Below are 25336 nucleotides of genomic sequence, written 5' to 3'. Positions count from 1 at the left end.
TTCATTCATAGCTTTTATGTTCAACACCAACAAGAATCTTTCATGTTCTGTATATATAAAATACTGCAGAGCTTGCTCCTCAGCGTTTGCAGGGGAGTTTGGAAGCCCACTGCATGAACTGTGTCAGGTTCCAATGCAGCAAGCTCATGTGACACTCCAGGCAGTGCGATGTGGTGAAGAAATTTCTCTTGAGTCAACTTTTCCACAGTTTGGGGCAACTTCCTGGGCAAGACTTGCACAGATGAAGAGACCACTGCAGCTAATATGTCATTATTTTTGTACTGGATCTGGCATACAGATACGCAAAGGCCTGTTCTGATATAGTTACCAGCAAAAAAGGGTCTGCAGGAGCTTACTTGGACGTAGCAGGCGGAGCGTTTTCAACAGTTTGCTCTGCTTCCTTGTTTACTTATTTATATGCAGACAAAGGAAGTGGTGAGGCTGCCTAGCTACAGCTTTTCTGAGAAGAGACCATTTTGTGACAGGGGAAGCAGTTTGTCTCCTGGATGTGCTAACAACGTGATTCTGAAATAAAAAGACCACTGAAGAGTAAGAGCTGGACATTCATCAGGCAAAGGGAGTCCTGGCCGGGCTGGAGGCCATCGCGCACAGGGGACCAACCTCTGGCTCCTCCATCGGCACCGCTGCCATGAGCATTTCCTAGCTGCCTGGAAGAGAAAACCCGCCATGGATCTGAGAAACGTTCCCTATCGCTCAGAGGTGGTTGCGTGGAGCCCAGATGACCTAGCAGAATATTTCAAGACGGTGAGTTCAGCTGTGCTTTGGCTTTGTGTGACAGAGGAGCAAACTAGTGTGAAATGGTTGTGCTAAATATAGACGCTTAGCAGAAAAAGTTTCTTTTAAAATTAAAACCAAAAATCACTACCAATTAAATTAAACCTGAAAGTATGTTTTAAATTAAGAGTAAGAGAAACTGATGGTTTTTCAGAGGAAATGCACACATTACTGTAACAGGTGTTGATACAACATATATTAGGAGTTCTAAAATAAATTAATATGTAAAGCTGACAAGCTTTGGAGGTTTTCCTCAAAGATTTTCAGAAATGAGATTTTTCAAACTGCTCAGGGTTTGAAAAAGAGATTCCAAATGTCTGTCCGTATCAAGACACCCGTGTGAACCCAGCCAGGCGCTTAACAGCAGTGGATACAAGAACTGCTGTTCGCTCCCTAAAAAAAAAGGCCAGTTTGAAAACCTTTTGCCTTGTGGTTCCACTTTCCTACTGAAAAACTTCCTGGGCAAAACTGGGGGCTCACGTCCTCACTGCTGCCCTGCTTGGAGAGCGCTTTTCTCGCAGGCATCGCTGCCGCTTTCCTCCCCGCGCTGGCACCTTTCCTGAAACGGCTGTGGGAGCTGCCCGGCCCTCCTGCCCCTGCACCCATGACCGCTGCTGCCCTCCTTGTACAGGCGGAGGATTTCCCACACTTCACAATCACTGTCGGGGGGAACATGGCAATTACCTCTACCCAGCAATGCTGACGCTGCTGTAATGACTCCCGAATGTCTAAACTGACCCAGTTCTACTGAAATTTCATTTCTGTATGTTCTCCATAAATTCATTTTTCACTTTGCATCAGGGACAGTGCCTAGTCTGTCTGACTCACAGTGGACCATGTTCCTCCCTAAATGCCAAACTGCCAGCTTGGAATTTAACCTTGAGATCACTCAGAAGATTTGGGCACATGCTCAAGCATGGCCAGACTGCCTGGTTTATTTTCAAGGGAGCTACCAGATGAGTCTTGAAAAAAAAAAAAAAACAGGAACACTTTAGGGTTTGTTATTGAAATCATGCAAAATTAATGGTTTCAACAGTTTTCATAGAGTTTTCTTTGGGGAGTTGGGGTGAGTTTGAAACCAGAATGCAAAACCAGGCAGCAAACAGATAAAGCACAAAGTCGGCGCTTGCCAAATCTCCAGAGATGCAAAGTGCCAGCTGTGGGCAACGCTTTAGCTCCAAGCGCAGTGGGTAGCAGCACCAAGAAGTGAGACCAGGACCTGGGGACAGAGCCCAGGAGCTTGCAAGCAACAGGCAGCTGGAGGGGAATAAGGAAACTGCTCTGGCACCCGTGCACAGGCCTCGGATCACTGTTTCCGAGACTACCAAATGAAATGGCTTCCTGAAAGAGCTGCAAATGATTTGCCTAAAAGCGAAAAGAATTAGCTGCAAAAACAGCCCCCAGGACGTGGGTTTGTGAGAACCTCCTCTCTGTTGACCTCCAGGTACCCCTCAGAACAGGGGGGCCAGGCCCAGGAAAAGCTGCTCGGAGCCTCACAGGAAATCTGCCAGACACTGATGTCAGCCTGAGGCTGACAAGTCTGGGCTAAGTGACCAGATCCTTCTCCCCAGATTAACCCACACCACCGTTAATGCATTTAATCCTTGAAGGATCTAAAAGATAAGCTGCTTTCTCACGGGGTGTTCTTTCAGTTCAAATGTAGAACTGAAGGCACCTGCTTGAAATACATAAAACTCATGTCCTTCCAAATGCAGCTACCATATTTTATTTTATTTCAGTTGAGTCCCTCAATTTACGTTTAATTTTTATCCTGGTAATACCAGGAACTTTAATGTTCCTAGATGTGTGAAAATACACTGAAGAATCTTTGTCTTAAAAGTCTGTATTTACTGACCCAGTAAACCGTTTAAACAGTCCAGGATATCAAAACACATGAATTTAAAGTATCTTAAGTGGGCTTGTGAACTGCAGGCTTGTATGCTTTTATGATAAAATCCGAATAAAAATTAAAAAATAGATTGTTCCCTAGTGTGACTGCTAGGACAGAGGTCCCTAGCTCATGGGTGTCTGTCACCCGAGGCCAGCAGGAGCATCTGCCCAAGGCTAGCCACCCAGATCAGTGTCCTCGTCTGTTCTTATAATTAAGCCTGCAATAATCATCTTGCTTTCTTTGGCAGTTAAAGTACAAGGATTGTGAGAAAGTCGTGAGGAAGCACAGCATAAATGGACAGAGGTTTTTGGTAAGTACAGTTGTTAAATTCTTTGAATCAGGTCATTGCTCTAACTCTTCCTTACTTTGCATCAGCATTCAGTTAGCAAATAACAACTCTGCCCTCCTGCCAAAGGAGAAGGGGACAAGGCCAGAATACGTGGCCTTTTGATAAAGTCGCTATTTCATGCCTCAAGTTAAAACAAGATTTCTTCTGCAGCAACACACAATGATTGAACTGTGACAGCATCAAAAACAGGAAAGGTGACAGGCACCGCTATAGGGAAGGTGACGGGCACCGCTATAGGGAAGGTGACGGGCACCTCTATGGAGAAGGTGACGTGCACCAGTATAGGGAAGGTGATGTGCATCGCTATAGGGAAGGTGACCTGCACCTCTATAGGGAAGGTGGTGGGCATGGCCCAGGCTGTGCCAGTGACTTAGCTTAACTTCAGGAGAGCTGACAATTCCTGTTTATATGGCTGCTGTTTTCTGGTCTTAAGTATACATCCATAAAGATGTATAAGTTTATTATTATTATTATTTTAAAATTTCTATTCTATTTCCATGCTTATTATTCATTCTATTTGATTTTCCAAAAAGTCCTCATTTTGATGAGCTGCCTAAGTAATCACAGTGGCTAAATCTATGCACATTCTTTTAAAGCCCTCTTTTATTTACTTGTCCTAATGCATCAAGTTTTCTGACATTTCCTAGAAATGAAGCATAAAATTTTTTCAACCCTTCTGGTTGGAACAGGTAATGCTGGGGGATTAGCTCCCCTTCTAGTGAGCGGGGTCAGGATTATTCAGGGTGTCCCAGCACTTACTGCAGTAGCCACTAAGAGATGCTCCTTAACTCAAGCACTGACAATCTGTGGCTGGAGGAGCAGTTCTGGCTCTGGAAACATTATGAAACCCTGGAACTGTGTGAGGTAGAAATTACAGTAACAATATCAATGCCATTCCTAAGTGATTTTTGAATTCCTGGATTGTTTCCATGGTGTTTCTATAAACACATAACTTAGGGTGTAGTATTTCTTCAGAAATATCCTAACAAATTCAGAGGATGCTTTTCTACTAAGCAGGCAGCTGCTCAGGTCTGCTGAGACAGATGTTTTTAAGCTTTTGACCTACTTGACAGTTGTGCAATGCAAAAAAGTTCACCCATGAAATAGAACAGTAGGAGAATTTAAGTGCAATACTCCAGAGCTCAAAGCAATCTCAAAAAAATAATTACTTCTCCATAAGAATGAAGTTTCTAAGAAATATCTTTTGCCATCTTTAAGCAACTGGAAACTCCCAAATCACATTTGGGCACAGTGAGCAGTGAAGATGGAGGGTTTGCAGGATTTACATCACTGTTAGGTCTGCCTGGTGAACCTGCCTGCAGAAACAGCACTGTCTTATCCCACAGAACAGCTTCCTCGTTTCAAAGGCACATTTCTGTTTCTGCTGCCTGCCACAATGGGAGGCCTGTTGAAAGGTAGTTGGAATAAAATCAGAGGGATTCCACATAACTTGATCTAATAAAATTCTCTCAGACTTAATAGAGTGATGTGGCTTTTTACGAGTGTTTAAACCCATAACATTTGTCAGGTTTATCACCAGAACAAAATTCAAGAGAGAAGTTGAAAAAGACTTTAGAAAAAAAACAATATTCTTCAGTAAATACTGCAGGACGTTTCCATAAAAGGAGTACATTTCTACAGTGTTTTCCCAGAGGCAAAATAGCACTCAGAAACACAGCTTGGATTTGTTCTGTCCTGAAAATCAGTGATACCATTGCAAACCACTGTGTAATTAGAAACTTCATATTGCTGGTAGACAGAAAGATGCTAGGCTGTCCTCCCTGTTCCAGAGTGGGTTTGCAAAGCTGGTGTTTCACTAAACATAACTAAACAAAGCCCACGCTCAGGATTTCCACGGGGCACTGAGCCGGTGCCAGCCTGGGGCGCACGGCAGCGCAGAGCCGGAGCAGCCATCGAGCTCTCAGCGTGTCCCACGTGTCACCTCAACTTGGCACCAAGCTGCAGCGTTATTGCTGCACTGTGGCCAGAAGCAGAAGAAAACGCCCATTTCTGGAAAGATTTCTTAAAAGTACTAAGTGTGTGAGCTTTTCCCTTGGTCACTTGCCCACGTTCAGCTTTGCTGGGCTGCTCTGCAGGGTGCAGGGCCTGCTCCAGCGCGAGGCTGACGCGTGGCGGGTGCTGCGGGGCTGGCGCCGCGGAGCCGTTCGGCTCGTGGTGAAGCCTCCACGCGGGAGGCTGCGCAGGGCTCTCGTCACAGCGCGCTCTGCTCCAGCGAGTCACTGTTGAAAAGCTGACAGCTTCATGCAGAAACTTTTTTTGTCATTAAGATATTGAAGTATATTATCTTGGATTTTCTGAAGCCCCTTAAATCCCAGGTTTTTAGTAGTACTAAAATGGTGTGAAACAAAAATTAGCCTAAGATCAGAATCTGCTGTTGAAGTCTACCTTCCTCATGGGGAACAGTTCTTTAGAAACAACAGGTCCTTCACACATTACATTTAAAATTAGACATTTTCTTGAAAGCATTTGAAGTAATGTTTTAGCACGTACTGAGAGAAGACTGATCCCGAGATTGCCAGGAAGATCTCTGTGGCCATCAGTCATGAGCGCAGGCAGACCACGGGGTCCTGGCGAGCTCACGCCTGCAACGGTTAGGACAGGATCTCATCAGGGGGACCGTCTCTAAGGGACATCGGCTATTGAGCCGAGCTCTAATAACTCAAGACATCTTTAACAATATGTAATAAAAGATACATCATCCTATATGCTAGATAGATACAGGTGATCTGCAATATACAGTGAAAAACCATATCCAGAAAGTATGAGAAAGAAGAGGGAAAAATATGAAAGACTTTTAATTTAAAAGTTTTCTTTTTTTTTTTTTTTTTCTCTCCCGTTTGTCCATGTTAGCTTAAATATCTTTTGAGAAGCAGACTCAGAGCAGGGATGGGTTTTAACCCTGCCTGGAGGCTGCTGTGAGAACATAACACCAGTGAAGAACTGGAGTAGAACATAATTCAGGAAAGCAAATGGCCTGATTTTAACTTTGCACCGAGTCCCATTAATTCCAGAGTATTCCTGGAGGAACAATTCACATGCCTGTAAACACATCTGCTTACCCAGCTCTCCTGTGGTGAAAGAAGGTCTAAGATACCATTTCTCCTTACACAGTCCCTTCTGTATCATATATCCTTATGCCATCCTACCTACAGGATACTTCTTTCAAGTTAGACACATGATTAACTACTTTGTTAAGCAGTCTGTTTAAATGAATACACATAGTGTTTATTCATGTCCTTGCTAGCTGAATATAACCCACAGCAGCATAAAGTGAAAGGCAACTTCCAGCAAAACTGAGGGAAAATTTACAGAGCATTTTTAAACAAAACACGTTCATATCCGTTATTTAAACTCTATTTACCAACAGGCCATGGGACAGACAGACTCTTTTCTTGCTTTACTTTTTGATGTACTTTACATTCCTATCAGTTGAAAAATCATGCTTGTTTTTGAATATGCAGACTTCTATAAGTCACAGGTTATTCCATGGACCATTTTTAATATATACCATCTATTTCCTTTTCAGAACATGTCTGAAAATGACATCCAGAAATTTCCCAAACTGAGAGTGCCGTAAGTAAATCCAAATTGAAATAATATTAAAAATTAGCTTAGTTGTTCTTCAGGGAAAACTCATAGTAAGCATCAGCGAAATGATGTGAACTGCTGAGTTACAGACCTGTTTATTGCACTTTACCGGGGGAAGAGGAAGGAGCACTGCTGTGGCTGCTCAAGCACAATGATACAATACATTAAAACTGCCTGGGGATGTTCAAAATAGCTGGTCTTACCTCATTCCTATTCAAAATCTTGTTTGACTGACAGCAGCTATATCCACGCTAAGCAAGTTTGGGAGCTTTATATCAGAGTACAGTTTTACTGTTCACTGCTTAACTGTTGACTTTCACTCCAAGGAAAAACACATCAGCTATGTGTACAAGGGAGTTCAAGCATTTTTCACCACATGCTTTTCATTTTAGGTAGGCATTAAAAATAAATCAGACTTGAGCTTCTGATTCCCTGCTGGATAGCTCCCTTGGCACCTGTGGATTAAGGTTTAAAAAAGTTTTGAACTAATCGGAATAGTTTTCTTAATTTCATAGCAAGTTATTCTTGAAGAACAACATTCCCATTAAGTTAAAATTATCAGAGAATTATCAGAGAACTTCTAATATTTCATGGTGAAAGGGGAAATTGATTTTGCTTTGAATCTCATAGCGTGCATTTAAGCTGCATCTGTGGTGATCCAGGAAATGTTCTAGCCAAGGAGATGTTCATCTCTCATCCTCAGAGTTACCACACGCTGCAGACATTTAAGGAGCAGCCACATTTGAGTATTGGTAAAAATACCTAGCACATATTTTTTCACACTGTATAATTAAAATAAATAATTGCTGCATCAGCTTTAGAGGCTGAGTTATCCTAAGTGTAGCTGTCATCCTAAAATAAGAGATAGAACAGAAGCTGAGCTAGCAATTAGTCCAGTTTGTTATTACTAGCTTTGCTCAGAGATGCTTGTTTTCTTCAGATATACCCTGTGCTTATTAGCACTTGGCATTTTTGTAACATGTTAAATGCATGTTCAGAGCCCGCAAACACAGCAGTGCCCGAGAGTCATGCTGCTTCCAGGCCAAGCAGTGAACCCAAAATTTAAGCAATCTGTATTGACCCTTTCTTTTTAAAATGTGTTCCTTGGCCTGTGGTGGGTGTGTGTGCACACGTGCTTTCCAGGGTGGGATGCTAGAGGAGGATGTTAGAATTTAGCTGAAACTCAGTCAGTTTGGGATTGAGCATTGCAGCGCTGCATCTACCCAGCAGACTTTTGTCAAAGGCTGAAACAGGGCAGGATTGATCCCACACTGCTCCTGTTCAAGACCGTGCCCAAGACGCACAGTTTCCTGGTCCTAGCATCTCTTAACTCCCTTGTCCCCGTAGCTGTAGGAGCATGTTTCCCTTTAAGCAAACAGAAGCCAGTTTTGGCTACTGCTTTGGGTTTGTGCCTCCGCAACCTCCCTTTTTTTTTTTTCTCTTTTCAACTTCCTGACAGTTTTAAGCAGTGTCTGGTGGAGGAGGCAGAAAGAGAAAGAGAAGTCTGAACAACATTTTCTGCAAGTGCTGTTGCACAGCCTTATCCTGCCCTATCATCCACTCCCACAGCTCGCAGAGCAGTGTGGTTTTGGTACTTCCTTCCTCACCAAGGTCAGGCCTCGCCTCTCGGTGCACGAATCTTCTGTATTGACACTGCCTGTGAAGAGCCACCACACTACACTCTAACACTAAGCTAAACTTTCTTTTTTTCTAATATATTCCCTGCTTTGAATCATTTTAAATAACCTTGAAGTGAAAAGATTAGATATCCTGTTTTAAAGAACAAATGATTATTTTTTTAGCAGTGGGATAAGATCAGCAAACTTTGTCCTTTCAATTTTTCCTCAGACTTCTTAATTTCACAGTTGGTACAAATCCCTACAGCAGCCAGTCCCAGTTTAGTGCAGAAAGCTTCCAAATACACAAGTCAATGGAGTTCTGAACTAAAAGAACTTCTAGTCTCACTTTTATTTTGCTTCTTTAGCTGATAATAAACACACCATTATGAAAGGCCCTTCCTCACCCTCTGGTACAATAGAGAACTTGCCACACAAGTTCCTTAATCTACTTCTTAACCAAAGTGCGGCTCTACACAGTGCGTGCTTCACCTCTGAATATTCACCATAGAATTTGTGTTATTCAGAGAACTAGAGGAGAAAAATGGACACAGCAACTTCCTTATCAGTTACAACAGAAGGAAATTCTTGTGCAGTTGAGTCCGGATGGATCGTATGGGCAAGAACAGCCCTATGCCTATAACCCAACATTTTTCTTACTTTATAGAATATGCTTGGTTAGGGATGCCAGATTAAACAACTGCAATTCATCTTAAATTATCAACCTTAAATTATAACCCTTTGCTTATTCCGAAATAGTAAAATATGACATCTGCTCTAAATCAGAAGACCCAAAGTGCTGTCTTAAAAACTAAAAATATTAAGTTCTTCCTCTGACTTTCTATTTTCATACCTGGATCCTTGAATACATGCTCTTAACTTCATATCCACATTAATAATTTTCAGACAGTGTCATCATATTGATCTGAAATTGCTTCTTATCTCGCATTTGTTGGTAACGTGATCTGACTTTCCATAATCAGACAGAGCACCCCCCCTGCCTTAAATTTATCTTGAATCTGAATTACATTGCATTACGTATTAGGAAAGTAACAAGGGCAAGGGGAGGCATATTCAAAATATGAACAAGACATTTAGAGTGGTACAGGATAAAAAATTTTGTTTGTTTTAATATTGTAATCTGTGAAAAATTGCTCTGCTCATATCCTTAGCCAGGGAACAGGCCCAGTTAGATATGGAAGAGACTCACAAATGAGATAATTTGGAAAAAAAAAATAGGGGATGGTTGTTGCTGAGTAGCTGAAAAAGGTATAAACAAGAAGAAATTAAAAAGGAACTTCCAACTACCTGGCAATTGCCTGTCTGTAAGAAAAGATTTTATAATACTGCTATAAATTCAGTCAGTTGGATTGGATCTATGGAATAAATGCTGCACAAACAAGAAAGTTAAGTTTTTACAGAATTTAGAACCTGATGTAAACAGACATCTTCAGTTCCTGACTGTCTTGGTGACATTTTTATTTTTACTGTTCCCATGTCCGGTAGCCCTAAGTAATACAAGCCAGGAATAAAATAGGGTATTTTTACCGTGCAGTTAACTTGTTTTAGGTGCCACCGGACTTTCTCAGTGGGACTTTCCTCACAAACGAAGAGTAAGAATTAAGAATCAGATCATGACTCATCATAAGGTTCCTTTGAAGCCAAAGCTTTCTTTGAAACAAAATAATGGTAGATGTCGACGTACAGACTTAATCCTGCTGACGCCAGTAATGACTGTGCCCCACGTGCTCCGTGTTCCCCGAGGTCAGTGACCACCAAGTCCTCACGTGCAGGCTCGAGCGAGGCCAGCGCTCACAGCAGCCCGAGCAGAGTGTTTGGAGCTCCGCACTGACCTTCCTCTCAAGTCCATGTTCTCCTGACTGCCACTCACATCCCTGTCGCACATCAGCCACGCGGCAGCGATGACAAACATGGGCCTGCAGAAATCATGCTAGACAAAGCTGTAATCTCCCTGTGTTCCCTGAGTGTTTCTGCCCTTCCCTGCAAATGCAATATAACATGAAGCAAAATCTCTTCTCCTCACATTATTTAATGGTGCGCCCAAAGCACTAGGATTTAAAGCAGCCTTCTAGTGCAGTGTCTCCTGCACCCAGAATTTTTAAGGTTAGCTGCTTTCAGTGCAGATTTTTAAACTTGTTCCAAGTATGTAAGTTTTTATCTGTGTTTAAAAGGTTCAGTTTTCAATAAAATAGGCTATGTTGCAACTTTACAATAAAAATCAAGTATCCTTGCCGCATCATCAATAGTAATTCTGAATCACTAGACATTAATTAGCAAAAATTGAGACAAAAGAGGAGGAAAGCAGAAGAGCAAGCAAACTGAGTGACAATTTACAAGAAGCTTATGTTTTTCATTTTCTTTTCTTTTTTTTTTCTCTTTTTTTAAAATTATTTTTGGGTTTCTTTTATACAGCATTATAAGTAAATTAAGCCAGGAAATTAACCGAAATGAAGGAAGATTATCATTCTTTCCAAAAAGGTAGGTGAAAAAAAAAGGCTTCTTTTTCAGTGCTTTCAGATATATGTTTGTTCCTGACTCTTTTCCCTTTGATCAACAATTCCTGGGTCATAGGGACCATATGCTGGAAAGCATATAAAACAGAATTCCGTGCTGTTACCATTATCTATCAAGAATAGCAAAGCCCGAGTCCACGAGCAACCTGTATACTTCTGCCATGTCCAGAAACAAGTAGCACATTTAAAACAACTTTCATCTTTGTAAATTATCTTTAGGAATGTTATAAAGCCAGACACCTCATTGATTGCCTCAGTGAATCATCGTTAGTGCATTTTACAGACCTATATATTGTGATGCTATTCTTTGTACTACTTTACATACAATATCTTTGAATGCAGTGTCTTGGCAATAGAAAAATATTGAAAAATGCAGTAACATTGATTCTTTTGGGTGGACTTTTGAAATAATAATAAAAAGGATACTTCATATTCATGTAGAATGATGATCTAAGCTATAATATGATTTTACATCCCCCTATAACATAGTTTTGCACCCTTGCATTTAACAAGACAGTTCAAAACGAGAACTGAAAACCATAAAACTATTTGCGAATCCCACAGGTATTTATGGAGTTAGTTTGTCACCAGCTCCAGCAGAAATCATAAAGCGAGGGGTTCTCTTCAGGACTGGACCCCTGGCAAGCTTATTTACCAAGTCCCCTTGTTTCCAAGCGCTCTGCCTCACTGACTTGAAACCTTTTCCAGACAGCTTAGGCTGCATTAAGGTCCTGTACCTGAAGTATCAGGCAGTGTGTTTTTAGCAGTTTGGGCAGAGTTAAGTTCATCTACATAAATTTAGTTTTACTGTTAATGCTATACATGCCATAGATTTTAATACACATGTACATTTACCTTACAAAAGCTCGTATGAACTAATTTGTTTGTATCTTTGTTGCAGGGCCCAAACGCAAAAGTTTCCTGAAAACCCAGGTAAGTGTGTACTGGCAGGTTGTTTATAACTACTAATACTGCTTAAAAATATTAAGATATTAAAGTTAGTCCTTGCAATGTTTACATTCAGTGTCATTGCTATGACTTACATCAGCAATTGTTATAAACTTTGATTTTTTCACTTACCTTCGATTGCTGTCTAGAACAGAGTATCAGCAGTAACTCTGCTAGGATAGGAAGCCTTTTCCAAACTTCCAAGACTAACTGCAGATAAATGAGCTAGATTAGTATTTCCAGTGGATATAGAATCCAGCTTCCATACTCTGACATTTCCAGCCTCTGGGACCCATCACCTTCCTTCAGAAGATGGGGAGACAGCCCACTAACCCGCTTTGTTAAACTGGTTAAACCTGCTTTGGATACGGAGAGAGATCTCTGTGCCAGGATTTCTTTACTTTGAAATCAAACACACACACTGGTCAGGAGTTCAATAAAAGGTTTTGTCTTAAAACTTTAAGTGCAGCAGCTTTATCAGTAATTATTCAAGAGAGAGAGAAGTGCTCTGGTATTTAGTGTAGCTGGAGATTAACCCAAATCACCCCTTGTCTACTGAACTGAGTAACACGGGGCGCGCATTTCATATGGATCACTCACCATCATAAGAACAACTGCAGAATGTGTGAGAAAAGGTAAATAGTAGTAAAGAACAGCAGTATACAAGCTCCCCCCCCCAAAAAAAGGCAGATAGCAAACAATAAAAAGAAGTTAATGCAAGGCAAGAGCAGACACTTAAATGAAAATTCCCTTAATGCCTTTGTTTAACCTCATACTCAGTGCTCATATATTTCTGTTCCCCCTGCATCTAATGCCTCCAACATTAGGAATGTGTTTCCAGATGCTTCCTTATACTTAATTTTTATTTAAATTATTTCTTAATGAGCCAAGAGCACTTATATTTCTGCAAGATACCACTCTCCCCCAGTCCTGTTGAAATTCAAAAGAAAATCCTCCTTCAGATTTGAAACTATAATAGCATTAAACAAAGAGGGAAAAAGTTTGACTTCATTCTCAAAACATTCTACTTGCAGTGGTATTAAAAGCTGGAACATGAGGACAAATGTAAACTGAAAGCACATATATAACATTTTTTTAAAAAATTGCTGTACTCTTACTTTTGAAATGATGTTTTTCCTAATATATTTCATGAAGTCAAGTCCTGCCTTTGTTCAGCACGCAGGCCTTGTGCCTGAGACCTAGTATCATGGCTTGTCAGTGATTCGGAATGTGTTGTGCCCTTTTTGTCCAGCTGCTTTCTGATATATCAAAGTTGTTCATGCTAAGGAACCTGTGGTTGTTTCCTTGTGCAGGATATAGTCAAGAAGAAGATGATGACTGGTCTTCATTTGTAAGTACCAGGATGAAAAACACCTGTAGATAAACAGATTGCCCCCTTTTTTTTTTAGGCTCTGTCATGTCCTGCATTTGCAGCCTTGGTCAGAAGGGAAAGAGTGAGGAATTACATGGGTGTAAGGCTCAGGAAAAGGAGGAGGAACACGACCGAGTGGGGCCATTGCCAGCTCCTTCCCAGAGAACAGGGCAACCAGGAACACAAGCCAGAGCTCCACAACGGCAGCCTGTAGCACTGCCTCGAGTGCAGCCTCAGCTTATGACCAGCTCTTCCAGGAGCCACAGCTGTACTTCATACTCCTGCTCCAAGCTCTTAGGAGCGGTTGGTAAAGGAAAGATTGCACTGTCGTTCAGTGGCAGATCTTGCCATTTTGTTTGCCGTTTTACATTTTAAAAAAGCCAATTCCTTAAAGCTGACTAGGCAGACAAAATACTTAGTGCCTTCAGGCACACAAAATGCATCAGGAATTGTAGTTAGGTCAGGCACGCAGCCTCAGCTTGCTGCATGAATAACTGCACTATTACATAGTCTGGTTTGTGAAAATCTCTCTTATCTACCAGTGCCAATGGTAGTTTTTTGCAAGAATGTAGTGAGAGGGATTTTTAGAAAGCACTTACTGCTAAGTTTGCAGTTTTACTGCTATTTCAGGAACACCAGCAGCACAAGCAGCAGCCTGTAAAACACCTGAGCTAGTCTGGAACCGTTTTACTAAACCTTCCATGCTGTATGAAGTTGCTTTCACTCTGGTTAGCAGAGGGCATCAAGACCCCTGTTTCTGAAGTGCTTTCAAGTAGTTGAGCTCTATGCTGAAGAGTGTTCTATTAAGTACTATTAAGTGTGTATTAAGAGCTATGAATTAGTGCTCCAGAATTCTTCCAGGAAGCTCTGAATTCTTTGCTGCTACCTTAGCTTGAGGCACTGCATCTTCCCTGGTGGATACCTCAAAATGATGGAGATGGGAATGATGTAAATCTAACAGAAATGAAACATTTCCATAAGCTAGCACTTTAACTTGAACTTCCAGTACAGTTGCTGTTATAAAATGATAATCATTTTCTCTATGCATCATAACACGCTGTCTCATTTACCCACCTCGTTTCAACAGATACTTTTCTTCTATCCAAAATGGTTTTAAAAATTTGATACCCTCCAGAGTAAAAAAAATACTGTAATAAAAATAGCCCTGAGGTGTTTAATGCCCCGTGACAGTACCCATGCTTTATGTGCGCTGGCCAGGATGAAGATGATGACTATGAAAGCCCCGATGATGATCAGGAAAAGGAAGAGGAGGCTGACTATGAATCACCCACGGAAGAGCCCGAGGAAGCAGAACATGACAGCGATGGCTATGAGCCGCCTCCATCCAACGACGAAGCACACCACAATGTCATATTTCCTGCCAAATCACTTGCAAACAACACGGATTATATAGGTAATTACTACAAAGTAATTGTTATTAATAACAATTATGATGTATTATATTATTATAATATATGTATTAAATTACAAACGATGAGTAAAAAATGGCTTTGGAAAAAGAGTGAAAGAGTATTTGAAGTGACTAATATCAAAACATAGTCAACAATCCGTTCATGACGAAGATTTAGTAACACAGATTTACTGCATATTGGTGGCCTTGTGACTTTTGAGGTTAAATTTACTGCTTCAGACCAGCTCTGTTTGTTTGAAGATTTGTTTCTCTCTGATGTATGCATTAAATAGCCTTTCATTTGGAACAAGCACATGTACCTACTGTATTAGCTTTAGAAGCTGTCCCTTCAACAGTGAACTGTCACAGCAGCTGTGACAAAAGGCTCTAGAGAAAAGCAGCTTCTTGGCTTGCCATTTTGTGCGTGCGATGCTCCAGGAGCCTCCGGCTGTGGAGTCAAACCAGCCTCCCCACCAGAGGCCACACACGCCTTGACTGCCAAGAGGACACCCAGTATAAAGCAGTTCTCTACTATGAACCAATTAGTGTCCTAACGATGTATTAACTTAATTATGTTCACTACATAATTAATTATGTTCACTACTTTGCTACTTTCTGTACTTCGCGGGCGTACTATGCTTACTACCAGGCCTTTTGTCCAAAAATGAGTATAAAATAACCGAGTTGTTTGAATCCTGGTTTAGTTTGTGCTTTTTGTTTTCTTTAGACAGACCTTCAACAGCCAGATCATCAAATCAGCCTCCGGTGCCACCACAGCGACCTGTACCAGCCCCGCCTGGGGGAAGAGCTGCTCCTGTACGTTTCACTGTTCCTATTTCATCCGTTTTCTCTGCTGATTTTGCTCCTAGGAGGTCCAAGTGTAACACCATTTTTGGTCAGATTGCTTATGTAGAGGAAGGAAAAATTGTTTCAGCTGTTAAAATATACGACCTCTCTTACAGGGTAGTCTTCTTTCAAAGAAGTATATCAAATTTTCATGGGGCAAAAATAAATTATTTCCATATTACTTTGCTCTTTCTTACACTGAAAATTTATACCACTTAAGAATGTCTCTCCCATTTAAATATAGATTTTAATAGATTGCTCGGTGTTTCTTTAGTGATATAGCTGGGGGAAAAAAACAAGTCAAATTTTCAAAGCCCTAAATGACATATGCATTTTTCTCCCCCTTTTTTTTTCCCGGTTAAAACTTAAAAACTGAAAGCTTTTGTGCCACTTACTGACAACACAGAGTTACTGTGCCAGCAAAGATAGACATGATGTCTAACCACGCACAAAAGTAAAGATAATTTTTAGATGCAATAGCAGGACTTGGAGCTTGACCCTGCGCACTGGTTCTTAGGCCTGGGTGTCATGAGTTCTTAAGTCAGCTGTTCTGCATTGCTGCTCTGTTACTTGCAACAAGAAGGAACATTCAAAGGCATTTGTCTGAAAAAATCTGAGACGAGAACATCCTCACCATTTTTGCAGACCTGTTTGACCCAGGCCTACCAAGAAGAAAGAAAAGCTCTTTCTCCAGCAGTCAGCAGATTTGATACAGGATTAATGCATATTTCTCAAGTTCAAATTTACATCCGCTAATTTCAACATCCGATTGCAAAACTAACGTCTGCTGCACTGAAGGGGCAAAGACACCAGAGCGCTCTAGAAGTTCCTCTCTGTTTCCTTTCCCATGCCCATGCCCTTCCCAGAGCGAACATCCCGCTACCGTATTCCCTGTGGGATGAAAGGACAGAGCTAATTCTGCACCTGACAAAAAAAAAAGCATCTGTGTGTAGCTCTTCCTGCTTTCTGTAGACATATTCTCTGTGCTTTACCAGGCACAAAGATTGACAGCTAAGGTGTGCCATATTTAATAAATACTAAAAATTAAAACAAAAAACCATGGCAAACTTTAATCCCATGTGATATACTTGTTTTAGCTGCCACCCTTTCCTTCTCCATTAAGCAACAGTGACTTGAACAGAGACAGAAATATCAAGCCTCCAAAACGTAAGTAGAGCCAGTTTCATTTACTTAAAGCTTTTTCTCTGGGTTCTGTAATGCTTCACTTTTGCCAACATCTCTTCAGTTCCACCTTCTTCTGCTAATTATTTGTATGTCCTACACCTGTGCAACCCTGAACTGGTGTTACATCTTAGGATAACAACCAGTACAAAGCCTTACTGACCCATGCCGGTATGTGATTTTTGCATTTTGTGTGTTTAGCCCCAGCTCCTTCCATAGACAGAAGCACAAAACCCTCCCTGGATCGTCCTGCTCCACCGTTGGAAAGAGAAAGCCCAGTATCAGGTCAGCATTTGCTCATGGTAACCAGCAGCTGTTTGTTGCTCAGAATTATCAGTTTGAATATCATTTGTGCACAAGGACAAGGCCCAGCTGAATGTGCCACAACCCAACCACAAACAAGGTGATCTATTTAGGAAAGGCAACGTGAACAATGCTTATAGAGTGAGGGGAATTCTACCTGGAAAGCAGCCACCCCGAAAACGGCTCTGGAATACTTGAAGAGAAAGAGATTATGAGATACTTATATGAATAGAATGCTTAATGTAATCTCTAAGTGAATGAACAAAGGAATATTTAGTAGGTTAAAAAAGGCAATAATTACTTTTGCCTACAGAGTTCACAAAAGTCTGTTTACAATAAGATATACAATTTGGTATCCACACTTCTAAAAGAATGCTGAGAACTGCAAATTAACAGAAAGAAGAATGATATGTGTTTCAGACTAGTACACAATATTTTACAATGAATCTCAATAGACTACTCTGTGATTTCTTTGAAGCATCTAAACTCTCTTATCTAGTATATAATTGCATAAAAGGATCCAATAACTCCAAGTTGAAGGGTGGAAAATACGATTGTAAAACATGCCACTTGAAAAACTCTTTGATTAATTTTTCTGATGCTTTACTAGGAGAAAAGCTATCTTTTCACCACTCTTAAAACCAAAATCTCTTTTTCTGGTTTGTATCTCAGGAAGTTGAATGCTTCAAACTGAAACATTCACTTTCAATGTTACTAAATTACCAGTTAATAACTTGTCTGTTTTATGGAAAGTCTGACTAATTATCTTAAGCTTCGTTTTTTTTCTAAATATAAGTTTTCACTCTTTTTAGGAAGGAAGACAAGCTTTCCTGAAAAGGTATGGACTTCCTTGTTTGATGCTTCTTTGATACTTTTTTTAAAACCTATTTTGATACACTTAAGCATTCTTTTGACCTTTCCTTTACAGCCTCTGACTCCACAACTAAGGTGAGAGTTTTGCCCTCTGAATAGATACTGTCAATATTAGCCAGTTGTTTCCTATTAAGCAGCCTTTTACCTCTATTTTGTCACTCCTGCCTTAGGTCCCTGGGGGAGCAGCTAGCAATGATGCCAAAGCCTCCTGTCCCACCAAGTGATAGACATGAAAGAGCCAATCCATCTCCCTTAAGAAAGCAACACCCTCAACACCCTGTTAAGTAAGTACTTACAGTTCATTTAATGGAAATTTAATGAAAATCTAAATAAGCAACATGGAATATTATTCTGCATTACAGCAGGGCCTGCAGAAATCAGAGGGCTGTAAGAATTTTTACAAACAGCTCTCGCTCCAGCCCTGTCTCATACACGCATCACATATAGCACAACTCACTTCCAAGTGACAAAGACATAAGTGAACCACAGTTTCTTTGATGAAATCAAGTTCTTGCATTAGGGGATAGTCTTTCATGAAACCTACTGCCATTCTTTGGTAGGACTTTAGGAACGTTTACTTTCCTACTGTTGATTTTGCTACCCTGCAAAACAGCAAACAGTTAACAGTAAACAGCATTCTCTAGTACGAGTAGATAATTCTCTAGATAACTTGTGGGCTGAACAATATGACTGATTTTAAAGCAAAATGGAAGAGAGTAATTGCCATCTTTCAGTCAGGCAAGATACTTTTTCAGGAAAAAAAAAAAAAAGGCTAGAAGGCTCATCACATGCTGCCAAGTACCACAGATGAGTTTAAGACTTGAAGTCTAATGTTACATCAGAGTCTAAGCTCCAATCTTTTGATAAAATAATCAGACATTTTATTTGTTCATAGGATCAAGACAAGCTAAAGGCTTATCTTCAGGTTGTGCAGTTTAGATTACGGTCAAAAAAAAATCAGAATCTTTCATATGCTTATAAGTAGAAAAAAAAGTTGCTGCATTCATATGGGACTGTAAAACTTACCATAACCTCACATCTTTGTTGAAAATACTGCCTAATGAACACTATATTCCATCTATGGAATTCCAACACAGTAATATTCCATCTATGACTCACATATTGTTTTCTCTGTTTCATTTTAGGCAGGGTTGGCCACCACAGAAAAAGTCTGAGGTAAGTATATTTTTGAAAGCAAATATGTAGAAGAAAAGTCACTGCAATGAAACAAAATATTTGCATAAACTAATAATTCTGGAAGAGGTAAACTAGTTTCTTTCATCAGTTATAATGAATAGAGGTAGATCTCTCATGGCACATTGTTTCTTTTTAAATCAATTCCTCTAGATCAAGCTCAGTTTATTCCCCAATTACTTAATTTCAGACAATAGGGAAAATAAGGCCAGCATTTTTATGACACAAGAGAGGTGATTTTGTTTACACCTTTTTTTTTTTTTTTTCCAAGTTTAAGCTGCCCAGGAAATTAATTTTTAGATAACTGTGAGCACATACACTTAAGCTTAAGGAATGAGGAAAGGTAACATCTGCTTCTAAATACTTGGGGTCAAAACCTCAGTGGCAGACAGCTGTCTCACCACTTATTTGTAAATAAGAACTGTGCTATAATAAGTTGCTAATGTTTGTTTCTTTTGCCTCCCCAGGAAGAAGATGAGAGTAAGTATTTCTGCAGTGACTTTAAAAACCTAAAGTCTTTATTTGTCTAAATACTTTTTAAAAAATTATTTGTTCAGAGACATTTTAAAACATCAGGTGAGCCAAGCTGCAGAAAGCTTACAAAATTCCTCCTGCAGATATATCCAACAAAGCCACAAAGCAGGAGAAGTCAATATCTGATCACATCTTCCCATCATTCTGTTACAACACAGCAGGATTTCTTGTTTTGAAAAGCATTGTGCTGTAGAGACCTGTGTTCTTACACAGCGTCGAATAGCTAAACTTACACTAAAGTTCTCAGATCATTTGAGGCTACATTCCATAACTAACTTATCCAGGACTTCTGAAATAACAGCTTACTCAGTTACACTGATCTAATAAAAGTGCAATAGTAAGACAGCATTTCTTTATTCAATCTCATTTAAGAATGTGTTATAAGTTTTACGTCTTTTTCTCTTCCTCTCCACAGCTGCACCCCAAAGGCCAGTGCCACAGCTGTCTTTACCCCCTTTCAGCTCCAACACGTTCCCTTCGAGATCTATGAAGCCTCCACCGAAGCCTGGATACAACAGTATGCCTGGTGCAGAAAGGTTTGTTTCAGCCATTAGTATCCTTCATTTTGAATCTGGCTCTGAATTAATTTGTTATTTAGACAATTATTGGCTATGTGACGTAATGGAGTGCTCAGGATTACATAGAACACAGGATTTCTACTCTAGGAAGTCGATTACTTTTAAAGCTAGGTCCCACTCCATGCCAATTTGAGTGGTTCCCATTATCAAGGAAAATTCTTAATACAACTGAAGCTCTGTATTCAGTAAATAATATAATAATGGAAGTAATACAGGCAATCCCATAAATGCACCTCTCAGTTTTATGTCAAGGAAGTATTTTAAGGTCTATATGATGTTTTTATATCATATCAATTTTTAAGATATCACTTTCTCCCATCTTTTATCTGCAGAGTGTATTAGTATGGCAAGGTCTTTTGGGAAGGGACCATCTTTTCCTATAGATTTATGCAGCATGTAATTCAAAAGTTTCTGACTTAAAAGGGGCCTGCACACTGCAGAGGATTAAGTGCTAGAACTGCGACTAATGATTGCTTCAGAACTTAAGAAAAAAAAAAAAACAATACCAACCAAAAAACCCCACATAACTTAGTTGTCTACAGTTGACTATCTGAACCAATTTCACCACTCTGTGACTAAATTATCCTAATGGTTAGCAATTCCTATTTTAATTTGTGAACTTGGTTTCAAATAGGCATTTTTCTAGCTTCGACTTCCAAATATTAGATTGCTTTGTCTTCATTTGCTAAAATGAAGAGCTCTTAGTTAAATTTTGATTCCTGTCATAGTGAGCAAAGACTTAGTCTTTGATAAGTTAGTGGGCTCCCTGAGTCTATGAAAAAACACCTTTTAAATCTCTGCATTTTAAGTGGCTCTGATTAACCCCTCCCATTTACCAACATCCTTTGGAAGTGATGACACCCAAGGAGCAATAACAAGGTCATATGCAAATACGTAACTGTCCCCATGATGAGCACTTCTGATTGCTTTCTAACATTCACTGCCATGTTTGTCTCTAGCATTTGAAGTTCATATTTGGCTTATTCTCTGCCATAAACTACAAGTTACGACCAGTGCCCCTGTTCTGCCAGTCTAATCAGCATATTGACCCCAAAGGCTTTTGTGCAGAAAGAAAAAAAAAAAAAAAAAAGATAGGACTTGTCAGGTCATAAGAAGAGATGGGATTGTAAATTTTCTAACAAAAAGGAGAAAAAAGGAAGCACAAGAGAGAAAAGTAAACTATGTACAGGCACACAAAAGTGTTTTGATGCCACTGCCAGTTCAGAGCTGAACATTTATGATTAGAAGCTGCATTTTCATCACTGCTGTTAAAGAGAGCACATGAGAAGCCAGTATATAACAAGAAACCCAATCTGTGAAGCTGCTCCCTATGTTTCTGCTTTAGGAGAATAATACATTCAATCCTGGTGGGAAGGCAACAAGCTTTATTAATTTCCTTTATTTATCCCACTACAGAAGTACTGGTGGCCCCTTACTGATTCCCTCTACCTTATTCCCACACATAAAGCTTACAGTAAACTTGAAACCACACCTACTTACCACATAGATTTCCATAATTATTGGCCTGAAAAAGACCTAACAGTCTGCAGAACAGGCACAAAGTGCAGATCAGTTCAGAGTACATGCACCTTGTGTAGCAACACTGTATTGTTTATACTGTCTATTGTTTGTTTTTAACAGTGCTAGCTGCCTGTCTTCCAGCGGCTCACTGCCACCGCGCTTCCAGCTAGGTGGGTATCCCTTTTACGTGTAAATCATAACTGGAGGCTCAGCAGACATTTCAGTTCAGTTAATATAATCTTTTCTTCTACAGAGGTTTCTGGTTGGACTGTGGACAGCAAACTATCAGGAGTTACTGAAAGACACTTTGCTTAATCTGATTAGCTGAACTTAGGAGGGTTTTGTCACATGAAGCTTGGTTTTATCATTTAGTTTAACTATTGCCAGAACCTCCTTTACATGCATTTTTCCACTCAGCTACGACTACCGAGTCCTGAGCAACACTACCTGCAAGTCACTGAAGTGTCTAAATACTCTTGACAAAGTAAAATGTTTCCCGTGTGAAATTCAATGCCTTAGTTGCATATGTAGCTTAAAATAATCAGTCAAAAATCAGGCAAGCGTAGAAATCTTTTTGCTTTGCAAAGGGAAGTTTTGCATTTGGTCACAGCTGCCAGTGTGTTACAGTGACAGTTAGTTTCTGCTTACTAAGATGGCAAGGAACGCAGAGACCCTGCGTTACATGTAATTATTTTTAGAGTAAGTAAAGATCTCTCAACCTAAAAAGGTGGTATAGAAACTAAAATGATGTAATTGTCTTTCAAACTCTCAACCTTCAACCACAAGAGTTTGGTAGAAGTCTTTGTGTACCACGAACAAGCTTTTGTAAAGAACCCTGTTCTCACACAATAGCCTAAACTTAATTTCAAATCAGTTCAAACTGTCTCAGTAGCAGACTGCCAGAAATTGCCCAGGCCTCTCAGAATCAGGATTTTAGGGTGTATGTTGGTATTGCTCCCCAGCTGTTTTTAATATTTTTCTACTTTTATGTTATAATTTCAAAGGCAACAACCAGAGATCTCCTTCAAGAGGCAAAGCAGATGTAAGGCCTCCATTGCCAGTTCCTAGCAGACAGACTGTTCACCCACCAAACACAGAGGAAGATGAGGTACAAAGATTTCACAGATATTAACCATAAACACTACACACAGCAAATATTCTGATTTTTAGAGGAACTTTGTTGCAAAGATATTTTTCTAATTACTAACTACTGTCAGGATGTTGGTATTTGCTTTTGGCTTCCTTTCCTAAAGGATCAAATCAAAGAATCAAATTTTACTACTTTATTTTTTCTTCACCAAGAAAAGGAAAAAAAAACAGTAGAATAAAATAAATGTTTGTTTGCTGGATTACTTGTTTTGCACACTTGCCTTTGAGCATTAAGAATTCACTTTTCCTTCCACAAAAAACTTGGTGGCTAAAGAATTCAAACTCTAAGCATAGCCCATTTTCACATTTCTGCTCATAGAGTCAGTGCGTAGACTTCACATTCAAATTTCCCTCAACCTATTTGCCTGTTGTCAACATCAGAAGCTAATTTATTGACAGCTGACTTTCTCCTTCATCTTCTCCTGCAAAAACCACAGGACTCACTAAATGATCAATGGTACGTTGCTGATATTAGCCGGCCGGAAGCAGAGGCTGCTCTTCGCAGAATTAACAAGGTACTCTACTACTCTCACCTGCTGGAGGTGCCCAGCCCCTCTTTACCTGCCTAGTCAGAGGTCTGTGCAGCGATGCGCACAGCGCGAAGGGACGGAACGCACTGAGGGTGTAGGCCCAGTGCGGGCACACAAAGTGGAGGATCACTTCTTCAAGCCTTTATCCACCTAAAAGTTAGGCGTCCGGCCTAAGCCAGGCATGAAGACAGCTGCTTTCTATAGAAAAATAGAACAACACAGAGACTTCCATGGAATAGTTCCATCTCACCTACCTTAGGAGAGGCATTTGTCACCAGTGGGGAATCTGTTCAGAAGAGCTTTAGAAGTCCAAGTTTTGGACAGCTTGAATTATATGAGATTAATGTCTTTTGAACTACATGAGATTAATACCTTTTCTATGCCGTATTTACCTGCAAAATGGAGAAGTAACCCATTATGGTGACAATACCAGTATCTGCCTTTGTCCCACTCATGGTTTATCTGTGACCACTCACAACCCATGCTGTTTATATGTTCAGCATTGCAACAACTTGTACTGTGGTACAGCCTATGAGACCACTTCAGCTGCCTTTAAGAAAGGGTAATGTAATAGAAGATGTGTAAAATCAGACATGAAAGGAAGAAAAACAGGCTGTAACTGTAACATCACTGCCTCTACCAAAGTAACATAGTCACTATCATCATCTTGGGCTGTCTGTAAATAGATCACAGGGGAATCTTGCATGAATAGGCATGAAATTCCCTTCCAGTCAATGTAAAGCTAGTTGTGGCCTCTGACACCAAGATTTCACCCTCCTTCTTTAATGGAATCTCTTCCTCATAAAACACCCTTCCTTTCTTCCCTCCCTAAAATGTCAAAGTGTTTTGGATAGGGAATATTTTAAGTAGCAGACTGAAAAAATGCAGCATTCCAAAGATGGCCTACACCTTTCATTTCTCATTAATAATACAGTTGTTTTTATTAGGGAAAGAAAGGAAAAAGCTGATTTATGAAAGAAAATATACCATAAATGGTCTGCATAAGATTTTTGTGCTAACCAGAATGATGTGTCTTTCATTTTTTCATCTTTCAGGATGGAACTTTCTTGGTGAGAGACAGCTCAAGAAAAACTGCTACTCATCCATATGTACTGATGGTTTTATACAGAGATAAAGTATACAACATTCAGATTCGTTACCAGGAGGAAAATCACACATATTTGTTAGGAACTGGCTTAAAAGGAAAAGAGGTACTACATGTTTTCTCATATTTCTTCTTAAGGAATATCCAGATGTCAGGCTGCTTGACCTGGCAGCTGTTTTACTCCAGCAGAAGACTATGTATCATTTTAGAACTATTCCTGATGCAAATACAACACTGCTGAGAGTAAAATCAGCCAACTGTTTACACTCAAGAAAAGACTGGTTAGCCCTAGCATACAGCTAATAGAAATCAATATAACTGCTTAGGGAAAGTGCATTTACCTCTAAGATACTAGGTAAGGAAAATACACAGCTGAGGGCAAATCTGTATCTGTCAGCTCTACAGCTTCTTTTCCGGACTGCGGGCTTACTCACTTCAACTAATGCTATGTTGGATTTATTGGCATCAGACAGAGCAGTCAGTACAATACTGTTGATGCGAACTCAAATTTTCTGAACTTCTGAGGCAACTTTTTAGACTTTCAAGCACAATGATCACTTCAAGCAGAGCAACATTACTTATTGGGCAAGCCAAGTCTGCATAGATTGATGACACACCACATCCACAGAAGGTTCAATAACTCCTGCAAACAGTTATGGAGTTGCATATTATGGCAGGAATGAAAAGGGCTAACCTAATGATATTTATTGGATCTTACAAGATTCCAAAATATTGAGAATTTAGAAAAAAAAATGTTTGTTTAGGCTTCTGATTAATAATGATTCTGACATGTTGCTATTGCCTTCTCATTTTTCTACCCCACAGGATTTTTCTGCTGTAGCAGATATCATCGATTACTTCCAAAGAACGCCCCTTCTACTGATTGATGGAAAAGACAGGGGTTCAAGAAACCAGTGCATGTTAAAATATGCTGCAGGATATGGTTAAATGAAAGCCTAATGAAGGTCACTGTACAGGATCAAACTCTACTGTAGT

At 40.0% G+C, this 25336-nt stretch overlaps 1 protein-coding gene across 1 annotated transcript; it reads left to right on the top strand.

The window, feature by feature from the left end:
- The first annotated feature begins 533 nt into the window (after positions 1-533).
- Positions 534-25336, top strand: LCP2 (lymphocyte cytosolic protein 2). Its single transcript, XM_010213554.2, has 21 exons — positions 534-765; positions 2934-2996; positions 6583-6629; positions 10694-10759; positions 11696-11727; positions 13056-13093; positions 14333-14528; positions 15253-15341; positions 16469-16538; positions 16755-16838; positions 17669-17694; positions 17785-17804; positions 17900-18013; positions 18875-18905; positions 19391-19403; positions 19873-19993; positions 21677-21726; positions 22561-22664; positions 23143-23220; positions 24291-24446; positions 25166-25336. The coding sequence occupies exons 1-21, from the start codon at positions 688-690 to the stop codon at positions 25286-25288; spliced, it is 1599 nt and encodes a 532-aa protein (XP_010211856.2). The 5' UTR covers positions 534-687; the 3' UTR covers positions 25289-25336.

The sequence above is a fragment of the Tinamus guttatus genome, unplaced genomic scaffold (assembly GCF_059628265.1).
Source record: "Tinamus guttatus ecotype Peru unplaced genomic scaffold, ASM5962826v1 Tinamus_guttatus_pri_ptg000155l, whole genome shotgun sequence".
NCBI lineage: Eukaryota > Metazoa > Chordata > Aves > Tinamiformes > Tinamidae > Tinamus > Tinamus guttatus.
Note: the sequence above shows the minus strand (reverse complement) of the source record. Positions and strands in the feature narration are given on the sequence as shown.